General features: G+C 32.7%; 1 protein-coding gene across 2 annotated transcripts; it reads left to right on the top strand.

The window, feature by feature from the left end:
• On the top strand, positions 1 to 27195 carry ttc13 (tetratricopeptide repeat domain 13). 2 transcript variants are annotated; one of them, XM_051139151.1, is made up of 23 exons: positions 1 to 218; positions 1799 to 1893; positions 2310 to 2385; positions 2492 to 2562; positions 3685 to 3750; positions 5078 to 5170; positions 5253 to 5369; positions 5915 to 6025; positions 6235 to 6317; positions 6403 to 6544; positions 8864 to 9038; positions 10964 to 11120; positions 11266 to 11396; positions 12519 to 12651; positions 12774 to 12866; positions 15600 to 15683; positions 16355 to 16439; positions 18566 to 18672; positions 22003 to 22138; positions 22991 to 23070; positions 25581 to 25659; positions 25741 to 25820; positions 25958 to 27195. In XM_051139151.1, exons 1-23 carry the CDS (start codon positions 50 to 52, stop codon positions 26070 to 26072), a joined length of 2478 nt encoding a protein of 825 aa, XP_050995108.1. In that variant the 5' UTR covers positions 1 to 49; the 3' UTR covers positions 26073 to 27195. The 2 variants fall into 2 exon arrangements, with proteins under 2 accessions (XP_050995108.1, XP_050995107.1); XM_051139150.1 differs by having other exon boundaries at positions 18563 to 18672; positions 25958 to 27194.
• Positions 27196 to 27345: the final 150 nt, after the last annotated feature.

Raw genomic sequence — 27345 nt, 5'->3', positions numbered from 1 at the left:
ATTATCCAGACCGCACCGTTCCTCACCTGCTCATAACATTACTCATAACATGGCACCTGCTGGCGGGGGTGTTGTGCTGGCGGCTCTGTCGCTGCTGTACTTATGCGGAGCTATTTTATCCAGCGAGTATTTCTCCACCTTGACTTTTTTCAACAGCGACCTTCACAAGCACGGCTGCAGCTCTCCGGCCGAGTGGGAGGAGTATGCGGCGGACTGCGGTGAGCTTCTGCCACGTCCTGATCTATATGTGTATCTGATTCACTCTCTTCCGCCTACAGTGACATGAGCTTGACGGGATCATACATTCAGAAACTCTGATCATACAGGAGAAACTCGCATCTTACATGCAGAAACTCTGATCATACAGCAGAAACTCGCATCGTGCATGCAGAAACTCATGTCATACGTGCAGAAACTCTTAAAAATGCTTATAGAAACTCATGCATGCAAAACTCTGGTGCCTCATGCACGTCCTTCTTATTGCTATATAAACATGCAGCAAGAACATTTTTATGGAGTGTCACTAAGTTCAATAATGCTTTCAGCAGATGTAGCTTGGCATTACAATGGTGGTTTGGTCTTGGTCTTGGTATTCTTTGAAGTAACTTATATGAGTGCCATGAAAACAAATAGCATGAGTCCATTGTTTTCACTAGTAACAGTAACTGTAGGAAGCAAGTATGGTATTGTGTCAAAAACTATTGTTACTCTGCCGTCTTGGTATTCTGTTTCACATTGTGTTTTGATCCAAAGGAGCCTTGAAATACAATACTAGTAACCCATAATGAATGAATCTAATGTACTCATTTTAGTTTGTCTATGTTGGCACTATGATCTCTGTAGTATGAGAGGTCATGTGTGTGTATGTGTGTGTGTGTGTTGAATGGTATTGTGTATAATGTTACAAAAGCTTTTTATTTCAGATAAATGCTGTTCTTCTGAACTTTCTCAGAGATACATGAAAAATTCTACTCAGCTCAGTTTTTAACATAATAATAATAATAATAATAATAACAAATGTTTTTTGAGCAGCAAATCAGAATATTATAATGATTTCTAAAGGATCATGTGACTGGAGTAATGATGCTAAAAATTTAGTTTTGATCACAGAAATAAATTACATTTCAAAATATATTCAAATAGAAAACAGTAATTTTAAAAAGTAAAAATATTTTAATATTTTACTGTTTTTGCTGTACTTTGGATCAAATAAATTATTAAAAAAATCCTAAATGAGTTTGCTTCTTCTACTGAGCACAAAAGAAAATGTATTGAGAGATGGTAACCAAACAGTTGACGGTAGCCGTTGTGTTACATAGTATTTTTTTTCCATACTATGGAAATCAATGCTACCATCAGCTGTTTGGTTACCAGCATTCTTCTCTATAGCTACTTTTATGCTAAGCAGAAGAAAGCAACTCATAAAGGTCTGGAACAACTTGAAGTTGAGTAAATGATAACAAAATTGTCATTTATCCCAAACTATCCCTTTAAAATCCATGAACAAAACATTAAAAACGTACGGTAAAAACATTCACCACAGATACAATTGCAGCCAGCGAGGACAGCATATTTTAACTTGTTATTTTATAAGCATTGTACAGTTTTTTTCTTTTTTTGGTAATGTATCTGGTCACCACTTACAGCAAAACCAGTCAGAAACCAATGATCCAGTCTATTGTTTTGAAAACAACACTCATTATGTTTAGTTCAAGCCAAAGTCATTTGGTTAGTCATTTTATCTGTCACATCCGGTAAATGTTTTTTGTTTGTTTGTTTGTTTGTTTTGGTCCATCAGAGTCATCTATCCTGCAGTTGGAGGATCCAGACTGTGAAGAGGGGAGCAATCCACCCTGCGAGTCAATCTTTTCACTCAACGCAGAGAAAATACTTGTATGTTGTATTTGTATTATTATGCACAGTGTTAAAGAAATAGTTCAGGCCAAAATGAAAATTCTGTCATTATTCATTTACTCTCATTTTGACTTACTTTCTTTAAAACACAAAAGTACCTTTGAAGGACAGTGTTTTTGAGTTTTCACTGAAGTGTGTAAGGGTCTGTAAATGATGGCAGAATTTCCTTCAACACTTGCTCTTTAAAACTTGAAACACTAAAATGACACAAGAAGAGTGTTGAGCCAAAAACAAAACGCTTCCTATCCAGCACAAAAAAAGGTGTTTTTCTCATCCTCTGTAATTGTGGGTCTCTTCACATTGTGTTTGTAACCACTGGTGGGTTAGATTGATTGCTAGAGGTTGATAAACTTCCTGACATGTTTTTCTTTCTTTCTCGCTTTCTTTCACCACAGAATCAGGCAAAGTTGTTTGTCGAACAGCGTCGGTTTCCTTTCGCTGTGGAAAACCAAAATACCAATGAAGAACTTGGTGTGTGTCAGCTGTGTTTTTCATTGTTTTCGACTTTGGCAAGTGTGTGTTTTGAACTTGTCTTTGGTTGATGTGATCCGCTGACACTGTTTTGCTTTTATTTCAGCCATTGGCTACGTTCTCATTGGAAATGGCCTCTATGATGAAGCTATCAAACACTTCTCCTTACTGCTACAGGTCAGTTTTGTTGGGACTGAAGTAAACGATAACACTTTACAATAAGGTTTATTCATTACAATTAGTTAACTATCTTAGTTAACATGTTCTAAGAATACACAGAACTTCTACAGCATTTATCTACTAAAGCATTATTAAAATCAGTTATTATTGTAAGTTTTGCTTGTTAACATTAGTTAATGCTCTGTGAATTAACGTGAACTAACAATGAACAACAGTATTCTCATTAACTACCATTAACAAAGATTAATAAATACTCTAATAAATGTATTGTTCATTGTTCATGTTAGTTAATACATTTACTTGTTACCAAGTAAAAATAATGAGACAATGTTTATTTAGTGTTAAAATCAACATGAAATGAACATTGTACTCATTTAGCTTCATAATTAAAGTTTCTGTGCATGTTTTTTTAGTTCTCATTGTTCCAAATTAAAAAAAAATGAAAGAATCTGTCATTTCAAGGTTCTGACTTGTTAAAAGCATTCACATCCTAACAGAACTCAATATTATTTGTAAACTCAGCTCTGATCTTGTAACATTTCAAGTTAATTTTTCATATTGCTCACTGTTAATTTGTTAAAAATGCAAGATTAATTGAGAATTAATTAGATGATATAAAATGTAGTTTGATGTAGATAACGTATTTTAAAAAATAAATACGCTTTATATAAAAAAAGTGATTAAAAACCATTTTGCCAGCAACTATTACTTCTTGTATTGTGGTTTTGTCTACATTAAGTATGTATTGCAAAGAATTTCTGACATGGTGTGAACACAACATAGGCTGTTTCACATGGAGCAGGTCAGCTCATAGGAGCCACATTTTGAGGTCACATGACAAGCTGAATCATTTGGTTAACTTGTAGTTTCCTTGTTAATGGATACTGTGTATGATCCAATCAGTTGGATTGGTTACTTTGAATATCATATATCTGTATTCCAGAAGTGAAAGTTGTAAGGACATTTCACAGGACATTCAGTTATATACAATTAAATGAGTATAAAGAGTATCAACACTCAAACTAAGGCTGAGTGTCAGTATTTGACAAGAAGTTGATTGTTTGGTATTAGTGAACTTGTTATAAGCACTTTCACAGAAGAACTGTCCTCTTTCACCAGGGAGATCCTGAGCTGGTCAGTGCCATCTATGGACGGGGAATAGCTTACGGTAAAAAGAGTCTGCAGGTCAGTCATTTGTTTTATACTGCCAGTCAAAAGTTTGGAATAATTAGTTTTTTTTTTTTTTTTGTTTTTTTTTTTTTACGTTTTTTTTTTTTCTCTTCTTTGATCAAAAATACAGTGAAAAAGTAATATTATTAAAATAGTGTTGTAATTTATAAGAACTGTTTAATATTTTAATGTTTTTTTTTTTTTAAATACATTTTTTCCTTTAATGTCAAAGCATGATAGAAAATGTAGCATTTCACAAAGGACACATTAAATTGATCAAACGTGACAGTAAAATACATTTATAATGGTACAAAAGATTTCGTTTTAAATAAATACTGTCCTTCCAACTTTGTATTGATCAAGAAAATCTTGAAAAAAGTATCACCATTTCCACAAAAAATATTAAACAAGAACTGATAATAATAATAATAATAATAATAATAATAATAATAATAATAATAAGTCTAAAGACTACAGTTTTCATGCTGCTTTATGCTTTGTGTCACAGGAATAATTTACAGTTTAAAATGTATCCAAATTAAAAAGTGTTATTCAAGAACATTTAATTGTAATACTATTTCACAATATTACTGTCTTTGCTGTATTTAAATTAAATAAACACATCCTTGGTATATAAGAGATGTATTTTAATTTTGTATTTGATTTTTTTCGTCTCTTTCCTCTTCGATTTAGTCTTATTTGCCTTTTCCACTTAGACTTCTTTGATTACTATTTCAATTCTTCAATTTTTTTTTAACTTCTTCTTAGATTGCTTCAACCTCTTCAGTATTGTCTTCTCCGATTTCTTAGATTTTTTTTTTTTTTCATTTTCGACTACTTTCTCGTCAACTTGTTTGACTACTTCTATTTTTTATCAGCTTCTTCTTCGTAGACTATTTTGACGTATTTATTTTTTTTCTTCAGCTTTTTCAAAGTTCTCTTAGACTTTCCGCTTCGACTTCTATTACGGTTCTTCCCTCTTCAACTTCTTCGATTTCAACTTCTTCTTCTTCTTCTTAGACTACTTAAATCTCAATATTGTCTTCTTCATTTTCTTATTCGACTACTTCCACTTTGACTTCTTCTATTTTGACTTCTTCCTCTTAGACTACTTCGTTCTCAGCAATATTTTCATCTTTGATTTGTTCGTCTCTAGCCTCTTCGATATTTTTTTTTTTTTTTTTTTCCCCACCCTCTTCTTCCAAAGAGAATTTTAAAATTTTAATTTTAATTATTCCAAACTTTGGAACAGTAGTGTATGTATGTTGCTTTATCAAATACTACTAAAAAAGTTCTAGTCATAACTATACATATAAATGAAGGGAACCCTCTCTCTCTGAAGGACATAAAGAACGCAGACTTGGCTCTGTATGAGTTGAGCAGAGTGATCGCACTGGAACCCAACAGACCGGAAGTGTACGAGCAGAGGGCGGAGGTGAGGAACGAGGGATTGACATACTTCACAGAAAGTGTATTAGTATTAATGAAGTAGGTATTAATGAAGCATGTGATTTCAGATTCTGTCTCCTCTGGGCCGCATCAGTGAAGCTCTGTCTGATCTGACTAAAGCCATACAACTGCAGCCTTCAGCCCGACTCTACAGACACAGAGGAACACTGCTCTTCATATCAGAGGTACACAAACGACACAGCCGTCTTATCTGACTGAATGCACTTTTACTTTGGCTTGAATAGATTGTATAAGTGTACACATAGATCACTTTATATGATGTCCCAAGGGGACAGATAGCGCTGGATCTGTTTGGGTACAGAGTCCAGAAGCTTCATATTTTTAAGCTTTAGCACAGCAAAGATGTTTCTTATTATCCAGTTGAACAGCAACTTGATTGATGCATTTTAAATACTACAGCGGGTCCTAAGACACATTGTATAAATGTAAATAATTTATTCTGTCTTATTCTGTCATTTCCTTTTTCCCCCCACTTTAAGCTTTTTTTCATTTATTTGTTTATTGTAAATTGAATATATTGTTTGCCCATTCAAGAAAAGAAAAAGCGTAAATAATAAAAAAAATACTGCAGCGTGGTATAAAAGGAGATAAGGGAATTGTAATTGTAGGGTTCATGAGTAACCAATTTTATCTTTTGAGATAAGGGTTTGTTTGTAATTTCGTAAAATTCTTAAAAAAAAAAATCTGCCTTTCTCTCATTGTCATTCAGGATTATATGGCAGCCATGGAGGATTTCCAGCAGTCTTTAGAGCTGAAGAAGAACCAACCCATCGCTATGCTGTATAAAGGCCTGACCTACTTCCACAGGGGTCTCCTTAAGGTAAAAAATGTTAAAAAGTTCTATCACAAATGCATTCATTTTCTATAAGTAAGAACCAATCCAGAATGCACTGATTCAAGAACTGGCCTGAAACCAGCAGAAAGTTTTAAGTTTAAAGTGATTTATCATATTACACTGGACAGTAGACTATATTACTGACGAGCTTCACAGTAGTATATTATTACTTAAATGTTGTTTTCTGCATGCAGGAGGCTATAGAGGTGTTTAAAGAAGCTCTCAAATTGAAGTCAGACTTCATAGATGCATATAAAAGCTTGGGTCAGGCTTACAGGTGAGTTGCTACTGACTCTTGATGATTTTAATAGTCGGTTTTTCCAAATGTTCCTCTGGACACAGTTGTGTGTTTGTGTGTTCAGGGAGTTGGGTGATTTTGAGAATGCTATGGAGAGCTTTCAGAAAGCTCTGTTACTGGATCAGAACCACATCCAGTCTCTCCAGCTCAGAGGAATGATGCTGTACCACCACGGCAGCCTGCAGGAGGCCATCGGCAACTTTAAGGTAAATCGACTGTGTGTGTCTCAAATGGTGTTGTATTTACTCTGGAAGTCCACTTTCAAAACAAAGATTCACATATAATGTACTCACCCCCTTGTCATCCAAGATGTTCATGTCTTTCTTTCTTCAGTCATAAAAAGATAATTATGTTTTTTGAGGAAAACATTTAAGCATTTTTCTTCATATAATGGACTGATATGGTGCCCCGAGTTTGAACTTCCAAAATCCAGTTTAAATGTGGCTTCAAACGATCCCAAATGTGATTGTAAACAATCCCAGCCGAGGAAGAATGGTCTTATCTAGCATAACGATCGGTTATTTTAATAAAAACAGTACAATTTATATACTTCTTAATGTCAAATGCTCATCTTGTCTTGCTCTGCCTGGACTTTTTTTTCCGGTTCATGACAGTTAGGGTATGTTGAAAAACTCCCGTCTCATGTTCTCCCTCAACTTCAAAATTGTCCTATATCACTGTTTTACCTTTTTTGTTAAGGGTGTTTGATCTTCTTTGCATGTTCACTTTGCAAAGACTGGGTCGGTACTTCTGCAGCGATGTAGGATGATTTTGAAATGATTTTTGAAGTTGAGGGAGAAAATACGATCAGAGTTTTTCGACATACCCTAACTGTCTTGAGTCAGAATACACAGAGTTCAGGCAGAGCAAGACAAGACGAGCGTTTGAGATGAAAAAGTATTTAAATTGTATTTTTTTAATGAAAATAACCGATCGTTTCGCTAGATAAGACTCTTCTTCCTCGGCTGGGATCGTTTACAACCACATTTGGGATCGTTTGAAGCCGCATTTAAACTGTATTTTGAAAGGAAGGGAGAAAAATGGAGAAAAATGCTGAAATGTTTTCCTCAATAAACATAATTTCTTTACAGCTGAAGAAAGAAAGACATGAACATCTTGGATGACAAGGGGGTGAGTACATTATATGTGAATCTTTGTTTTGGAAGTGGACTTCTCCTTTAAAAAGTGTTGGGGGTAATGCATTACAAGTAACACAAGTTTTGTAATCAGATTACATTTTTGAAGTAACTAGTAAAGTAACACATTACTTTTTATTTTACAAGAAAATATTTGAGTTACAATGAATAACGCCAGTTACTTTTTTCCAATTTTATTGAAAGCTCTCCTGTCCCGATGTTGAGAGAAATTGGGAGTAAGATGTTACTTTAGTTCTAGAATAAATGTGAACATGCATTAATTCATCTCACTCACAGAATAACAGATTCAGTGTTCCTGAACAGTGACATGAAATTTAGAAAATGATGCAAACCTGCAATAATTAAATATGTTAATGCAAATACATTTCCAAAGTTATGTATTTAATCCCATTTTATTAACCGGTGTCTTTGCTGTTGACCTTCAGTTATCCAGTTCTACTAAAAAGCAACAATTACTCAAGATAAAGTAACATTTGTTGTTTTTTTTGTTTATTTATTTTTTTTTATTGCTGAAGAGTGTTGAACTTTCTTTTTTTGCGTTCTACTGTACAGACGTGAATTTACTTTTCTTTCAGCCTGAGGCTTTTGGTGTGAAAGGGCTCTGTGCACTGAATGTCTAACGTAAAGGGATGTGCATAAAACTTCTAACACATTAAGAAGTGTCTTTCTGCATTGCAAATACCATTTCATTCATGCACAAAAAATAAGTTTTAATATTAAAAACAAACAAGCAAGCCATGCCCAGATTTACAAAGTAATGCAAAAGTAATGTAATGCATTACTTTCCATAAAAAGTAACTAAGTTATGTAATTAGTTACTTTTTTTAGGGAGTACCGCATTATTGTAATGCATTACTTTAAAGGTAACTTTTCCCAACACTCAGTAGTGTTTCAGTAGTGTTTTGGATGAACTTTTCCTGTAAGTTCTTTTTACAAACTCTGATTGTTTGTTTAAATGGATTCACTTGCATCAGTTATGTGGAAATATCTTTGCTGACTCTTTTTTTAAGATCAAGTAGACTTTTTTTTTTTTTCAGTCAGGATGACCTGTGTAGAGTAGTGCAACCCCAAAGTCCTTCATTACAATGTCAATAACATGTAGATTTTTTTCTTTTTAAGTTCATCGTCATTATGTCACTTATGCATATATATATTTTTTTTCAACACAGTATTTTTTTATTTGTTTCCTATTATCGTTTTATTCAATTCAAGAATTGATTCTCAAAACGAACTTGTTTTTGAGCTATTCTGGTCAGATGTTGACAGTTCTGGCTTGGATTGCACTTTTGGATTTGTGTCGTCTGCTGCTGTGAGCTCAGAGTCCCATGGTTGTTTGTTTCAGCAGTGTTTTATCACGTTGTCTTTCAGAGATGTCTGCAGCTGGAGCCCTACAATGAGGTGTGTCAGTACATGAAGGGTCTCAGTCACGTGGCAATGGGCCAGTTCTACGAGGGCATTAAAGCTCAGACTAAAGTCATGCTCAACGACCCTCTCTTGGGACAGAAAGCGAGCTCCGAGTATCTCAAAGTTAAATATCTCAGAGGTGAGAAATTAGAGCTATATAATAATTTTCATTAAGTAATTAACAAACCTTAAATGATTCTTGACAGATCATTAGTTCTCATTAGCTTCAGTATCTGTGTCCGCCAGATAGATAGTGTTATCTTGGTTACATAAATCAGCAACACTTGCAACAGCAGTTTCATACATCTTAGAAGAAAAAATTGGTCCATTAATGTAAATGAAAACTGGTTCCACTCCATCTTTTTTTGATTTCAGATCTTTCCTAAATGTGACTTTGGACCACAAAACCAGTCAAAAGGGTCAATTTTTTGAAACTGAGATTTAAACATCACCTGAAAGCTGAGCTGAGCTTTTCATTGGTGTATGGTTTGTTAAGAGAGGACAATATTTGGCCGAGATCAGGAATCTGAGGGTTCAAAAAAATCAAAATATTGATAAAATTGCCTTTAAAGTCGTCCAGAGGAAGTTCATAGCAATGCATATTACTATAGATATTAAGTTTTTATATGTTTACGGTAGCGAATTTACAAAATATTTTTATGGAACATGATCTTTACTTAACATTCTAATGATTTTTGGCATAAAAGAAAAAAATGCTACAAATATACCCATTCTACTTATGACTGATTTTGTGGTCCAGGGTCACATGTGATGCATCAATGCTATATGAAGTTTGGTCAAAATCTGCTTTATTTGCCAAAAAAAGTTCATTTGCAAAAAACAATAAATGCCATTTTCATAAAAAATATACTGAGTGCCTTGCATTGTTCTCCACATATAGCGCGACCTAAACACATTTTGTCAAAAAAGCTGGGATTGTCCACTTTTAAGGCATCGTGATGACAAGCGGCCTTGTTTTTTGTGAACAGAAGCAGTTCAATTTTAGCGAATCAGTGCTTTGTATTCAAGTCAGGTGAAAAGCCTGTCAGTCACTTAAAAAAAAAAATGCAGTAAATGAAAGGAATTTCGTCAAAGCTGACTAAAAGTGATCGAGCATGGATAATTTTGACGAACTTGATGAACCCCTGATATCACAACCATACAGTCTATGATCACAACCACAGATATGTATATATCTGTGATCACAACAACGTTTGTCAGGCGTCTAAATTGACAGCTGATGAGATCACAAAAAAAACATGTTTTTTTTTTTTTTTTTTTTTTTTAACTGAAACATGAAATGTGGAGTTATCTCCATTTTTGCCCAAAAATTACTTTTGGAGCATCTGCTTTTGCTATAAAATTAACTTTTAATATATATATATATAAAAAAAAACATACTTTCAGTGAACTTTAATTTTGTAAGTTACCTGTATTTGTTTAAGTTATTTTTACTTAATCAAAGCAAACCCACTGCAGTTTGATTGATATTGCTTGTAATGCACAATATAAAAAAAATCTAAAAATAAATAAAAATGGAGTTATCTGTTTTTGCAGATAAACTCTTCATATATATTGTTGTCAACATTTTTTTTTTAAATGATCATAATTTTACTACATTTCAAATACATTTTATTTAAATATATAAATCACTTGAGTGTAACATGATCCTTCAGAAATCTTTCTAATATGCTGATTCAATGCTTCTTTTACATTTCTTTTATTATTCTCTGTATTGAAAACAGATGTACTGCTTCATATTTTTGTGAAAACCATGGTATTTTTTCCAGGATTCTTTGGTGATTTTGTCCATTCTTGATGTTCAAAAGCACAGCTTTTACATGAAAGATTTTTTTGAAAAACAGATTTTTTTTTTTTTTTTACTGACACTAAACATTTGAACAGTAATGCGTGTGTATATTCGTAATATAGTAATTATATTACATGGAAAATATAATTTTAAATTTGATATCACTCCTTAATTTAAAGGTTATAATGAAGTTTTTAAATAATAAATGGTTTGCAGTTGATAGATGCCTCTGTTTTTCTCTTTTAATGTGATAGAATACTCCCGTTATTTACACTCTCATCTGGATGTGCCTGTTGCGGAGTATAATGTTGATCAAGATTTGCCTGGAAACTTCAAGAACCACTGGGCCAAAAATCTTCCCTTCCTCATCGAGGACTATGAAGAACAGCCTGGACTTCAGCCTCATATTAAGTGAGTTTAGAATCAGAATTATTCTGTTATTGGCATCATAGGCACATTTGAATCCAATTTATATGTATGATTAACCATATATCTGTATATTGTTGCATGTTGTAACTTTCAGTTATTCCCTTCTTGTCTGTCTTTGTGATTGTAGAGATGTTCTACCTCAGAACTTTGACAGTTACTCTGCTGAAGTTCAGAAGCTCATCTGTACAGCAGATCACCTTGGTGCACTGATGCAGTACGACACATTAGGCTTCTTACCAAACCTCAGAATACACAGAGGTCAGAGCTCTTTAAAAGCACTAAATAATGAAAGTATATATATATATATATATATATATATATATATATATATATATATATATATATATATATATATATATATATATATATATATATTGTTTTGGGTTTTTTTTTGTAGGTCAAATGTCTAAGTAATAAAAAGGATATCAAATATCATGTGGTGCAAAAAAAAAATACATTAATAAAGCCAACATTAATGTACACAATCATTAAGTTAGTTTTAGTTTAAAAATTATTTTTTGTCAAAAATATATATATACATATATATATATATATATATTATATACACAGTGTATTAGTAAAATTAATACATTTTAAAACTGAAATTTATATGTAAAAGTAACTTAATGATTGAGCATTTGTAAATATATTATTTTTTTAATTCGAGGTCAGAGGTCTTTAAAATCATTAAATAATAGTGATACAAATATTGAAAGAAAAGTTCAAATGACTAAATAAAGAAAAATATTAGATCATGTGGTGCAGCCTTCAAATAAAAAATGAGAACATAATTTATTTGCACCTTGAATGCATGAACAATCATATAAATATAATTTTCTGGTTTAAATATTATTATTTATATTTTATTTAAAATGTATTTTTTGAAAATTTATTTTTAGGAGTTGCACCACATGACATTTTTTGTAATGTCATTAAAAGGTCAAATGATCTAATTAAAAATATATTAAAAATGACACACAGCCATGAGGGTCTGAATGAGGCATCTTAAACTATGATATAATTTCCCGTTATATGCGGGGTTTTTTTTCGGCAAACATTTTTTTTTAAGAGTGATAAGTGGTTTAAACTCTATTTTTACTTTTTATTAATATTATTATTTTATTTTTATTTTTAGAAATAATAAAATCCAGTGCCAAACTACTTAATATTGTTTTCATTCATTTTTATGAGATTTCTTTTCTCTATTATAATATCAAAACAGTTCCCTTTTTTAAACTTTTTTTTTTTTTTCAAAAACAATATTAAAATTAATTGTAATTTAGAAAAAAAAAAGTTTATCATAGAAGAGTTGTATTCAAGTCATCATATTTATGAACTGCAATTTTAATGTAGTCTGTTTTTATTTTGTGTTTGGTGTAGCGATGGGTTTGGCCACCATAGAGGTGATGCAGGCCATGCAGCGCACCTGGAGTAACTCGAAGGTTCGAGTCAACGGGAAGACCAGACAGCTGCAGTGGAGAGACATGTTTGACATTGCAGTGAAATGGAGAAGGTCAGATTCCAGCCAACGTGCCTGAGCTCTTCTCACGGTTCTGTGGAGGGTGTTAGCAAGCCTTGCTGATTGATCTTTGCTGTTTTGTGTGTGCGTGTGTGTGTTTTCACGGGTGTGAGCAGGATTGCAGATCCAGACCAGCCTGTGCTATGGTTGGATCAGATGCCTGCCAGGAGTCTTAGCAGAGGATTTAACAACCACATTAACCTCATCAGGTGCTGTATCTGCCCTCAACCTGCCATTTGCTCTGTAAAGCTGCCAGCCCTAATCACATAAGAACTTTTTGACTTTTCACAGGGGTTGTTCACACCAACGATAAGCAGAACCATTAAGTTTTAATGATTATTTTAATTCTCCACACCACAGCTATGCTGAAAACAACATGAACAGCAATATTGTTGGAATCACTTTTTTTTAAGCTGATGAAAACACTGACAGCCAGTCAGAATCCACCCAACTTTAAAGAACTTACAGTTAATTTTGAGTTTTATCCATAGTACAGTGTGTAAAATAAAACCAAAATTGCAGTTTGGCTTAGTGTGATTATCGAATCACAAATGATTTAATTAAATTAATATATGCACGAATTTGCTCAGTTCACAGTAAATGCTGAATCACCCGAACTCTAAGTTTGGTTCTGTTTTATTTGCATTTGGGGAAAAAAATAGATGGTTTAACATTTGAAAATCATTAAATTTAGATGACCATAAATATTATTACTGCAATTTTACAGTTGTAATATAAAATGAAATAATTGTGTAGCGCCTCTGGCACCTTCGAATCCCGACTTGTGGCCAGTCCTGTTCCCAACCCCATGCCTTCCTGTCAATCTCTACTGTCCTGTCCGTTAAAAAGGCAAAAAAAGGTTCGTAAGGCAAAAAATACATAAATAAATAAAATTAAATAATTGTATTTTATTATATTAGAGTGTATATTTTAGGGCTGGCAAACATTAATCATGATTAATTGCATACAAAATAAAAGTTTGAGTTTGCCTAATATATGTGTGTGTACTGTGTGTAATTGTCATGTGTATATAAATACACACAAATTAATGTATATATTTAAGAGAAATGTTATTTATGTACAAAATATTCTATAAAAAATTTGAATAAATACATATACTTGTAAATATTTTTTATTTATATATACATAATATTTACACACAGTACACACACATATTAGACAAACTCAAACTTTTATTTTGTATGCGATTAATTGCGATTAATTGTCCTAGCATATTTTTTTTATTCCAGTGAAATATCACAATAGTAGTTTCCTATTTTCTTTTTATTTGTATTTTTTTTAGTAGTAGTAGTAGTAGTAATAATAATTATTTTAAATATAATAATGTATAATAAAGTATAATAATAGTATATAAAATAATTACTATATATAAATAAAATATATTATTATTATTATATTAATATTATATAATAATAATAATCATAATAAAATGTTGACCAATTTCTGCAGCTATACTAACATTTTGTATCCGAAAATATACATTTTTCTCCAAGTCGTCCAGCCCTACAGTGTGCCGTCCATGAAAATGCTGCTTGGTACAAAGAAGCCTTGATACCATACCAATATTAGATATTACTAATATGTGACCCTGGACCACAAAACATACGTCATAAGTCGCATGGTATAATTTGTAGCAGTAGCCAACAATACATTGTATGGGTCAAAATTATCGATTTTTAATTTAGGTCATTTATCTGTTTTAAATCATTAGGATATTAAGTAGAGATCGTGTTCCATGAAGATATTTTGTAAATTTCCTACCGTAAATATATCAAAACTTAATTTTTGATTAGTTATATGCATTGCTACAAACTCTATTTGGACAACCTTAGAGGTGGTTTTCTTAATATTTAGATTTTGCACCCTCACAATAGCTCGACCAAATATTGTCCAGATATTGTCCTAACAAACCATACATCATGCATGATGTATAAATCTCAGTTTCAAAGAACTGACCCTTATGAGTGGTTTTGTAGTCCAGGGTCACATATTGTAAATACCAATATTGGTATCATTATTGTCGATTCTGTACAGAGAAGACACAGCCAATTTCACACCTCAAGCGTGAACAGAGTGTGAATAGTTTTACTTCCTATCAGAATACTTTCTAATTGAAACACCGAAGCAAGCATTTTCAGTAAAGCTGCTTTGAAACCATGTCTTGTGAAAAGCGCTTAGACGCTATAACTACTGCTTCTGCTTTTGTTGTGAACTCAATTCTGGTTCGTCACCTCATTTCATGTGGCCTACGAGCTAATTTTTAAAACATACAAGTGAAATGTCTCATTTAGTGCTTTTTTTTTGGTAAACATTAAAGGAGTAGTTCACTTCTAGAACAAAAATTTACAGACAATTTACTCACCCCTTTGTCATCCAAGACGTTCATGTGTGTCTTTCTTCAGTCGTAAAGAAATTATGCTTCTTAAGGAAAACATTTCAGGATTTTTCTCCATATAGTGGACTTCAATGGTGCCCCCAAATCTGAACGTCCAAAATGCAGTTTAAATGCAGTTAAAATGGGATCTAAACAATCCCAGCCACGGAAGAAGGGTCTTGTCTAGCAAATTGATTGGTCATTTTCTAAACAAATTGACAATTTATATACTTTTTAACCTCAAATGCTCATCTTGTCTTGTCTCTGTGATGCATAATCCAGGTCATTACAGTTAGGTTAGGTTCCTTCTCATTTTCTTCTCCAACTTCAAAATCGCCCGGCAAAGCAGACCAGAGACCGGCTAGTCATATATCACAGTTGTTTAGGGTTTTCATCACATAATGTTTATTTTAGGTTCCAGGAATTGAGTTTGAGACCCCTAGGCTAATCTGTCAACATAAGTGCCTGCTTGTGGTGTGAAACAGACCTGAAACTCTATTGCTATGGTTGTTTTAAAGTGTTTAATTGTTTTTCTGTTGTTTCACAGAGGGCAGATCATTAATATCAGATATCTGGAGTATTTCAGTAGTATTCTCAGCTTCGTTAAGGAAAGGATACTGGTTTATCATGGGTAAGTTTATATAATCTGTTCTGTCAAAAGCTTCACACATTTGTTTGTTAATTTTTTCATTTATTCAATTACACACACCTCATTATTCACAGCTCTCTTCATCTCATTCAAATCTCATTTAAATCATTAAACAACATTTTCAACATTGATAATAATAAATGTTTCTTGAGCAGCAAATCAACATATTAGAATAATTTCTGAAGGATCATGTGACACTGAAGACTGGAGTAGTGATGCTGAAAATTCAGCTTTTCCATCACAGAAATGAATTACATTTTACAATATATTAAATTAGAAAATAATTAATTTACATTGTAATAATATTTCACAATATTACTGTTTTTACTGTATTTTTGATCAAATAAATGCTGTCTTGGTGCGCATAAGAACTGCATTCAAAAATAATAAAAAAAATCTTACTGTTCCTAAACTTTTCAACAGTAGTGTACATATTTTGTACATTTATTCAAACACTTCACCATTCAGTTATAAACCTAGTTTGTTTATTCATTCATTAATTCATTCATTATTTTCTTCAAACACCTTATTATTATTTTTATTTGTTTGCCTCGTTCATGCATACATTCACTCACATCCTGTTTATCTTTTATTCATGGTCAAATTATTAATACACTTAAATTATTTTCATACTTGTGTTTTGTCTCTGTCAGGGCGTATAACCCACGAGGGCTTCAGGAAGTAAAGCAGGCTCTGGAAAATGTGAATAAAGTTGAAGATCTGCTGCCCATTATGAAGGTAACAAGAGCATTAAACATGACAAACAGTAGAGTCGATTATCAGTGTTTTTAATCATTTCATTAATATGTTTATTAATCATTAACTAGATAATTTGTGTTGAATGCAATGAAGTAAACTTTCTGGTTAGACAAGCTCAGTGACTGTTTTCTAGGTCTAGATGCATATTTCGCACCCTAGAAGTTTACCAGTGATTAATGTCCGACATATATTCAGTTTTTTTTTTTTGTTTGGTTTTTGACTTTAAGAAGCTATATTATTATTAGTATTATTAGTGCTCAATACATATTTACTGTTGTTATCACTGGTAAAAACTGAAAAGAAGAGCATTTATTTGAAATCCACAAATCTTTTGTAGTACTATAAATGTCTTTACTGTAGGGCTGACAAATGATTAATCATGATTAATTGCATACAAAATAAAAGTTTGCCTAATATATGTGTGTGTACTGTGTGTAATTATTAAGCATATATAAATACAAACACATTCTTGTATATATTTAAGAAGTATTTACAAGTATATGTATTTATTATAATTTTTTTATAGAATTTAAATTATATAACATATTTCTTTTAAATATATACATGAATGTGCTTGTATTTATATATACATAATAATTGCACACAGTACACACACACATATAATAAGCAAACCCAAACTTTTATTTTGTATGTGATTAATCAGGATTAATCGTTTGCCAGCCCTACTTTACTGTTATTTTGGTATCCCACCACATTTTTACAAAACAGCTATGCAGCTAAAATTGTTTTTTTTAACATTGTTATATCAAGATTGTTTCAACATAATAATAATACTACTACTACTACTACTACTAATAATAATAATGATGATGATGATAAATGTTTCTTGGGTGGCAGGTCAGCATATTATTATAATTTCTGAAGGATCGGTGACACTGAAGATTGGAGTAATGATGCTGAAAATTCAGCTTTGCAGGAATAAATTGCAATTTATAATATATTTAAAAATAAAATGGTTATTTTCAATTGCAATAAATTAATCAGATAATTGCAGCCTTGGTGTAAGGATAAGAAAAAATAAATAATAGTACTAATAAGAAATCCTTTTTACCCATAGTGTATATACTCCATACTCTAAAATAATGCCATTAAACATTTTGGAATCTTGTGTTGATTTTTTTTATTTTTAATTTTTTTTTGCACGGCCTTTTATGGAAGCCCATTTCTGCCACTGAATAAAAAATAAAAATGGTAATTGCGACTTTTTATCTCACAATTCTGATTTTTTTTTTTTTTTCTCAGAATTTTGAGATATAAACGAACAATTGCGAGTCAGAATTGCTAGATATAAAATCAGAACTGTGGGACATAAACTCACAATTGTGAGAAATTAAGTCAGAATTGCGAGATATAAACTTACAATTCTGACTTTTTTTTTTCTAGCAATTGCGATTTTGTATGTTGCAATTCTGACTTTTTTGCTCAGAATTGTGAGTTACAAACTCGCAATTCCAAGTTATAAAGTCCAGTTATGAGGGGAAAAAGAGACTGATATGTTCACAGAATTGGGAGTTTATGTCTTCATTTTTAGAATTGTGACCTTGTATCTCGGAATCCTGACTTTATAATTCGCAATTGTAAGTTTATATCTCAATTCTGGGAAAAAAGGCAGGATTGCGAGTTTGTATCAAGCAGTTCTGAGAAAAAAAGTCAGAATTGTGAGATAAGTCGCAATAACCTTTTTTATTAATTTTTTTATTCAGTGGCCATAGCCTTTCTTATACACAATGTCATATGCTAATAAAAATCTTTGTTCTCAGAGAACAATAATGAGTGTTAGTCAGAGAAACAGCTTCACGTGTAACAGCTTGAGCACATGACAATTGTAAGTGTGTGTAATCTAGGATAAGGCCAGATCTGTGAGTAACGATATGAACAGCTGTTGAGAAAGCCTTTGATAAATGCATTTGCAATGATTGATAATCATTTTATTTGCCTGCTTATGATTATGCTTGGCATTTGAAACTTAGTAGACATATTTATTTATTTAAAAATATTACAGATATGTTGTCACAAACTGCATGAAGACAGACAGAATGTTTCTCTGACATGCTTCTCTGTGTGTGTTTATCTATCTAAAGCAGTTCAACAGTAAAACCAGAGACGGCTTCACAGTAAATTCTAAAGTGCCCAGTATGAAGGATCCTGGGAAAGAATATGACGGTTTTACCATCACCATCACCGGAGATCGGTGAGAATTAAATATTCTGAAATGTTATGTGTCACAGTTCATGTTGTTTGATGTGTTTTCAGTTTATGGGATGAAGCAAGCTATGATTTTTATTCTCACGACTTCCATATGCAGCTTCTGCAGGCGGAGATGATTAATGTGATGATTCATTTGGTGCTTTAGAGAACAGAAGATTCTGTCTTTCAGACACACTTAATCACACAATTGTGAGAGACCTGGTTATAATCTATTTAGCTGTATGAGTTTCGTGATATCTTCATGGAAATACTTACCAGCTGCTTAATGATTTAAAAATGACAGTAAAATGACATGCCTTGTTGATTTTATTACACAGGCAGTGTTTTGATGGCAGGCAGTGTAGTGGTGGTGAAATGAAAAATTTTTAAAACCATGCTTACGTTTTTTTTTTTTGTTGTTTGTTTGTTTTTTTTTGCAATGAGGAACTGGGTACATCAATATATAAACAGCGTCATTAGCTGTGCTATATATACACCATCTGCTATACTTCAACTTGTTATACACATGTATGAATATATATATATATGTGACCTTGGATCACAAAACCAGTCATAAAGGTCAGTTTTTCAAGATTATACACCATCTGAAAGTTGAATAAATAAGCTTTCCATTGATGTGTGGTTTGTTAGGATAGGACAATATTTGGTCGAGATACAACTATTTGAAAACCTAAAATCTGAGGGTGCAAAAAAAAATCAAAATATTGAGAAAATTGCCTTTAAATTATCCAAATAAAGTTCTTAATAATGTATATTACTAATCAAAAATTAAGTTTTATATATTTACAGTAGGAATTTTACAAAATATCTTCATGGAACATGATCTTTACTTAATTTCCTAATGATTTTTGCCATAAAAGAAAAATCAATAATTTTGACCCATACAATGTATTTTTGGCTATTTGCTACAAATAAACCCCAGCGACTTAAGCCTTTTTTTCTGGTCCAGGGTCACATATATGTCTGCAATAGACGTCAGCAGATGATTTTCCTAAACTAACCCTGATAGTACAGGTATATCTTGGAGATGTCTATTTGACGTCTGCAGATGTTTGTACATAGCAGATACTTTCCAGATCAAGTGATCTTTAACAGACATCTTGCAGATGTACGTGTCCTATCTGGGAACAAAATACAACAACACAAAGCCGTTTGCTAGCATTAAAAAGTTACCGTAGTCTAAAAACCTGTAATATTGAGTTAATACATAAACCAGCACATTCTCACCTGTGAAAGGTTATCTCATTTCTTTAAGAAAGTTATATCTTGGCAGTTTTTACAACCTGAGGCTGTGCAATGTTGTGGCATCTAGGAACACTTGATTTTTACCGTTCCGAGATGGTGGACACGTCTACGTGTCTGGAGTGGTCGAATGTGGCATCTACATATACATCTACGTTTCTAAATACATATGTGCACACAAAAAATGCTAGGGTTTCATGATCCTTTAAAGGAGATGATATCCTAGGAGAGATCTTTACCATGGTAAAGATGTGGTCACATTTAAAGAAATGTCAGCAAAAGGTCTGTTTTCATTTGACAAGCAGTTTTCAGTTTGTCAGTGCAACAAATTTACATCACCCACTGTTACAAAATAAGTGGATTTTGTAAATTTACAGAACAACACTGTAATTACTTCAATTAGTTCTAAAAACTTGACTGAGATAACTTGAACGATATTAAGGAACCCCATTCCTGCCATTGAGTAAAAGTAGAAAAGGTAATTGCAGCGTTCTTACAATTCGAACTGTTTTTTCAATTGCAAGTTATAAAGTCAGATTTGAGAGATATAAACTTGCAATTCTAACTTCTTTCTTGCAATTCTGACTTTTCTCAGAGTTGTGAAGTATAAACGCGCAATTGCAAGTTATAAAGTCCAATTCTAAGGGGGAAAAAATAAAATCTTGTAATGAGTTTATATCGTTATACTCTATATTGTGTGTTTTAAAGTCAGAGTTGCAAGTTTATATCTTGTAATTCTGACTTTATTTCTCAGAATTGCAAGTTTAAGTTTCACAATTCAGATTTTTTATCTTGCAGTTGCGAGTTTATCTGTCAGAATTTGTGGTAGAGTTGTGACATTAAAACTTTTTATTTATTTATTTTATTTGACTGGTTTATTGAAACATGAAAATATAATATAAATATATATCATGAAATATAATATAACTTCGCTATTAAAGGAGAAGTCCACTTCCAGAACAAAAATTCACAGATAATGTACTCACCCCCTTGTCATCCAAGATGTTGATGTCTTTCTTTCATCAGTCGTTAGTGGACTACTATGGTACCCCGAGTTTGAACTTCCAAAATGATCCCAAATGTGGTTGTAAACGATTCCATCCGAGGAATTAGGGTCTTATCCAATGAAACGATTGGTTATGTTCATAAAAATAATAACATTTTTATACATTTCAATGCAAAACGCTCGTCTTACTCTGCCTGGACAGTTTTTGTTCCGGTTCATGACAGTTAGGGTATGTCGAAAAACTCTCATGTTCTCAATTTCAAAATCGTCCTATTTTGCTGTTTTACCTTTTTTGTAAGGGGTTGTTTGATTTTCTTTGCATGTTCACTTTGCAAAGACCGGGTCGGCACTTCTGCAACAATGTAGGATGATTTTGAAATGATTTTTGAAGTTGAGGGAGAAAATACAATGTGAGTTTTACAACACACTCTAACTGTCTTGAGCCAGAACACACAGAGTTCAGGGAGAGCAAGACAAGACAAGCGTTTAAGATTAAAAAGTATTTAAATTGTATTTTTTTAAATAAAATAACAGATTGTTTTGCTATATTAGACATTTAAACTGAATTTTTTAAGTTCAAACTCGGGGCACCATATCAGTCCATTATATGGAGAAAAATCCTAATATAAATAACTGCAGCAACCTTTATTTATTTATTTATTTATTTATTTTACAGTTAAAAAAAAAGGACTGTGCCTTATTCTGGATGACCGTATTTTACACTCCTTTATCCTATACTCATACCTAAACTTGACAACTACCTTACTAACTATTAATAAGCAGCAGATTGGGAGTTTATTGAAGAAAAAGTTGTAGTTAATAGTTAATAGTATGAATTGGTCCCCAAACTAAAGTGTGACAGTAGTCATACCAGTTTAGTTCATACAGTCAAACCAAAATTTATTCAGACACCTTCAACATATATATATATATATATATATATAAAAAATATAATTTTTGGTTTGACTACATGTTTCATAACGCGAACTATGTGTAAAGGCTGCTTGTACTTGATTAGAGTTTCAGGCCTTATTTGCTAATGATTTTGTGTTGTTTGTTTGTTAGAGTGGGGAACATGCTGTTTTCAGTAGAGACTCAGACCACAGATGAGAGGACGCAGCAGTATCAGTCAGAAATTGAAGCGCTATATAAAGATCTCACTGCCAAAGGCAAAACCCTGATGCTCTCCACTGAACTCGGGGTAAGATTAACATCTGTCTGCTGTCTGTATCTGCTCTTCTCAGAACATTGGTTTCACAATCTCCTCTGTCTCCTGCTGAACCTGTAGTGTGACTGCTGGCGTGTGTTTATTAGTCACGTCTCTCAACGCAAGTAAATTTAGTGTCACGTAAGCGCAGTCTCACGGCGATGCCCACGGCTCTGGAATCTGCACCTGTCTGACCTGTTACACAGAGAATCATGGGAGTTCTGTGAGCTGGGTGTCTCGTCTTTCGCACACGCACACATGCACACACAGAGAGACCCACATAAACCCTGTATCTTTATATCACTGCTCAGCATTTGAGTTTCATGATTATAAACTAAGGCTTAGCGTATTAATTTAGTGTGGTAAATTACACTGTGCATTTTTAATGTAAATATAATATTAGAATGATTTCTGAAGGATCTTGTGACACTGAAAACTAGAGTATGATGATGAAAATTCAGCTTTACCATCACAGGAATATTTTATATAAATAGAACAATTCTCATCTTAGTTATCAGTGTCTGCAAAATCATTTATCATTAATTGAAATGATTTTAATAAATGCATTTTCTAAATCTTTTTTCACTAATTGCACTGCAAGTGGCTGTGGATAAAAGCATCTCCCAAATGCACAAATGACAAATTTGCTGATTTTTTGCTATTATTACCACCATTAGATTCTTATAAATAGTTAGAAAAATCAATCCTCCAATTAAATAACTACAGAATACAGTCAGAGAATGACAAAGCAAGAAGAAACATAAATAAATAAACATGCATCTGTAACATGTTTACTATTATGTTATTAATATTTTTTTGCCTTTGTCTCTCTCTCTGTCTTTGTAGGACGCAGATGCTGTGTGTAATTTAATTCTTTCTCTGGTGTATTACTTCTGTAACCTCATGCCACTGTCCAGAGGCTCCAGGTAAGAAAACCATTTAATTACCTCATTTAGAAAATATTAATGCCTACATGACAATCAGGAATTTAAACCTAAGTTTTTTTTTTTTTTTTTTTTTTCCTTTAAATTATGTTCTAGTAAAAAAAAACAAAACAAAAAACCTTTAATACTGCCTTTACAAAGCCTAAATGTTTAAATGGTTTAAAAGTTGTGCATTGATGTTTTAGGATAAATATATGAAAATAACAATAGAAAAATGTAAAATATGTGGTTGCTAGGGTTTTAGAAAGTTGAATTAATACTTTTATACTTATGCTTTTTTTTTTTAAAAGACGTCTTTTAAGCTCATCAGATTTCGTTTTATTTGATCAAACATACAGGAAAAATAAGTCTTTCAATTTCAATATTCTTTAAAATATAATTTATTTCTGTGATGCAAAGCTGAATTTTTATCAGCCATTACTCCAGTCTTCAGTGTCACGTGATCCTTCAGAAATCATTCTGATATGCTGATTTATAATCAGTGTTAAAAGAACAGCATTTATTTAAAATAGAAATGCTTTTTTATCAATTAAAAAGAAAGAAAGAAACAATTTACTGACCTTAAACTTTGAACAGTAGTGTATATTGTTAGAAAAGGTTTCTATTTTAAATAAATGCTGATCTTTTTAATGTTTTATTCATCAAAGAATCCTGAAAAAAGTATCCCAGGTCCAAAAAAAATAAAAAAATAAAATAAGAAGCTCAGCTGTTTACAACATTGATAATAAATCCACATATGAGAATGATTTCTGAAGGATCATGTGACACTGAAGACTGGAGTAATGATGCTGAAAATTCAGCTTTGCAAGTATATTAATACAGAAAACCACTATTTTAAATTGCAATAATATTCCACAGTAATCAAATAAATGCAGCCTTAATGAGAAGAACTTTTGAACGGCAGTGTGTGTTATCAGCTGTTGATATTGGCAGGTAAACTTTTTTAATGGATTAAAATACATATTTTAAATACTATTTAAAAAACACTATTTTACTTTCATGTTAAAATTATTATTTTACCTGCATTTATTTGTTGGCTTGCATTTTAAAAATGCTATTTAAAATATGCATAAAAAAAAAATATATATATATATATATATATATATATATATATATTTTTTTTTTTTTTTTCAGATGAACAAATTGCTATTTAATTGCATTGTACAGTCAGTTTCTTCCTCGTAGAGATTAAAGGAGAAGTCCACTTCCAGAACAACAATTCCCAAATAATGTACTCACTGCCTTGTCACCCAAGATGTTCATGACTTTCTGTCTACAGTCGTGAACAAAAATGTTTTTTGAGGGAAGTATTTCAGGATTTTTCTTCATATAATGGACTGATATGGTGGCCCGATTTTGAACTTCCAAAATGTAGTTTAAATGCAGCTTCAAAGGGCTCTAAATGATCCCAGGGTCTTATCTAGCGAAACAATCTGTCATTTTTTTTGGAAAATAAATTTTTTTATACTTTTTAAGCACAAAAGCTTGTATAGCACAGGCTCTGGGATGCGCGTCCACGTACTCTTGAATCATGTCGAAAGGTCACGTATGCGGAACTACAGACCCAGTGTTTACAAAGCAAAGACTGAGAAAGTGCAAGTAAGTCAAACGTTGTTTACAGACAAAAAGGTACAACAGTGGTGGACAATTCTGAAGTTGTAGGAGAAAATAACAGAGTTTTTCGACATACTCTACCTTTTTGAGCCGGAGTACACAGGCGATGAACTTGTGTTGATTCGAAGATGTGATTCGTGGTAGTGATGGGAAGTTCGGATCATTTTACCGACTCGGACCTTTGAGTCTCGTTCAGCAAAATGAACAAATCTTTTTTCGAGTCATTTTGTTCATTTTAGCAAAATCAGCATCACGTGACAGCCCCATAAGATGAACGAATGACTCAAAAAACCTGAAGTCTCGAAACAGGTGAACTAATTCCAGTACAGAACCTAATAGGATGTTGCACATGCACGACTGAATGAATCACTCCCCAAGACGACTCGTTCTTCCCGAGTCACATTAAAGACTCGTTCAAATGAACGAATCGTTCAAGAACGACCCGTGGATGCAAATCCCAGAGCCTGTGCTACACGAGCTTTTGCGCTTAAAAAGTATACAAATTTTTATTTTTCAAAAAAAATTACCGATTACCGTTTCATTAGATAAGACCCTTCTTCCTCGGCTGGGATCATTTAGAGCCCTTTGAAGCTGCATTTAAACTACATTTTGGAAGTTCAAAATCGGGCCACCAATGAAGTCCATTATATGCAGAAAAATCCTGAAATGTTTTCCTCAAAAAACAAAAACCAGACAAAAAAACATGAACATCTTGGATGACAAGGGGGTGAGTAAATTATTTGTAAATTGTTGTTCTGGAAGTGGACTTCTCCTTTAAGCAACATTAACAGGTTTTCAATGAAGGGCAGATTTTATTTCATAACTGTACTTAATGTGTTTGTTAAACTTGCATGTTTAATATCGCTGTTGTTCTTCAGTGTTGTGGCGTATTCTGTGGTTATGGGAGCTCTGATGGCCAGCGGGAAAGAGGTGCTGGGCCGAATCCCATCTGGAAAGGTAAAGAATTTAATAATGTAACATGACACATGGTCTCAAGTGTCTATTCTTATACTTTACTCTTTCTGGTTTGTCTCCCAGCTGTTTGACTTTGAGGCCATGACTACAGCCAGTCCTGATCGCTTCAGTAAGACCGTCAAGAATTGGATGAACTTAAAGAGGTATAACTTTGAATGTTTTGAGTGCTTGTTTTAAGTCCTAGCCAAGCATCACAATCACTGTTATGAATGCACATATGCTTACTACTAAAAATTGTAGGAAGCCACTAACACTTTCCTCTTTCTGTCTCTGTAACTAGTTTGCCAAGTTGGTACCAGAACCTTCCTTCGGTTTCAGAGACGTTCCAATTAACGAGGACCATGATTGAAGTTCTAAACACAGACTCGTCTTCGCACTGTCCCAAGAAATCCTGAACTTGAGATACCATCTAAATATTGAAAACACAAAGGGCCGTCTCTACTCAGGGCATCTTTGCTCACAGTCCTCACTTTGACATGGTTTTTACATATCAGTAAATTCTCTTTTTGATTTTATATTTTATATTTCCACAAACACGGACAAGAGAGATCTTCTCAAATTTTAAATTAAATATAAATTTGTGTTATCGTTTATGATGTCATTGAAGTTCAGCAAATGCAAGCATAATAGAAGTTGAAAAACAGCAGAAGATAATGTAGCAGAAGATCTTTATTAAATTATTAATGATCAGTTGCTTTTCATTGATTTTTGATCATTGGCTTGTTGCAGAGATGTCCTTTGAAGAGTTTATTAAGCAATATTCTTCAGCTCTGAGTTCCTTTCTAAATACTTGAACGCAGTGGGGAAATATGTTTGCAGATTATTTTGTTTGTTTGAAAGACAGAAGTTGGTAACATTGCCATGTTCACTGTCCACACTGGCTTCTTTATAATTCTTTGTTGTCTCTATTTAATGGCACAACTAAATAATGTGCGATCTGATTCTGGAAGATGTTGATGTGACCTTAAACACTGGGAACAGTTGCGCCTCAATCTATAGATGACTTAAGGCAAAAAAAGTCTTATTTCGTTAATCTTATAAATCTTTAATTTTATTTTAACTTCTTCTTAAGGGACCATTTTAAGTAGGTTTTCTGTTTTCCTATTCATGTCATGGTTGGTGCTTTTGGCAAAGACGTATTTCCTTTATTTTCCTGTGAATTAAGAGAACAGTGGGTTTTCCATGAGGGGAAATAAAGGTGGGTTCTTTAACGCACAAAAAAAAACTTGAAAGTGGAAAATCTTAATTAGCTGAAACAGCCACAGTCAATAAAATCAGATGAATGAAACTACTGTTGTTGTGTTTAATCCCGTTTTGATCTGCATTTTGTGGACCAAAATAAAAAAATATAGAAATAATGTCTTTTTACTATAACTATTTATTACTTTTTAACGATATTTTACGATATAACAGGATCGGCAAGACGGATTGTAGTATGCAGTATTTCAGTCAGCCACTAGATGCTGCTTGTTCTACTGTCCACGCGTCCCGGAAGCTGTCACTTAAGTGCAGATGCAATGAGTCAAAGTAGCCTTTTTATTATTTAATCTGTTCAGTGTGTATTTTAAATTAAATTTCTATTCAAATTTCTCAGTGTCATTATTTTGACGTGAATAATTTATTGCCCTGAGAACGAAATGTCAGTGCACGTGTTAGCCGTTACTTTTC

The sequence above is a fragment of the Labeo rohita genome, chromosome 20 (genome assembly GCF_022985175.1).
Source record: "Labeo rohita strain BAU-BD-2019 chromosome 20, IGBB_LRoh.1.0, whole genome shotgun sequence".
NCBI lineage: Eukaryota > Metazoa > Chordata > Actinopteri > Cypriniformes > Cyprinidae > Labeo > Labeo rohita.
The sequence above is the reverse complement of the archived record's forward strand: the minus strand, read 5'-3'. Positions and strand labels throughout refer to the sequence as shown.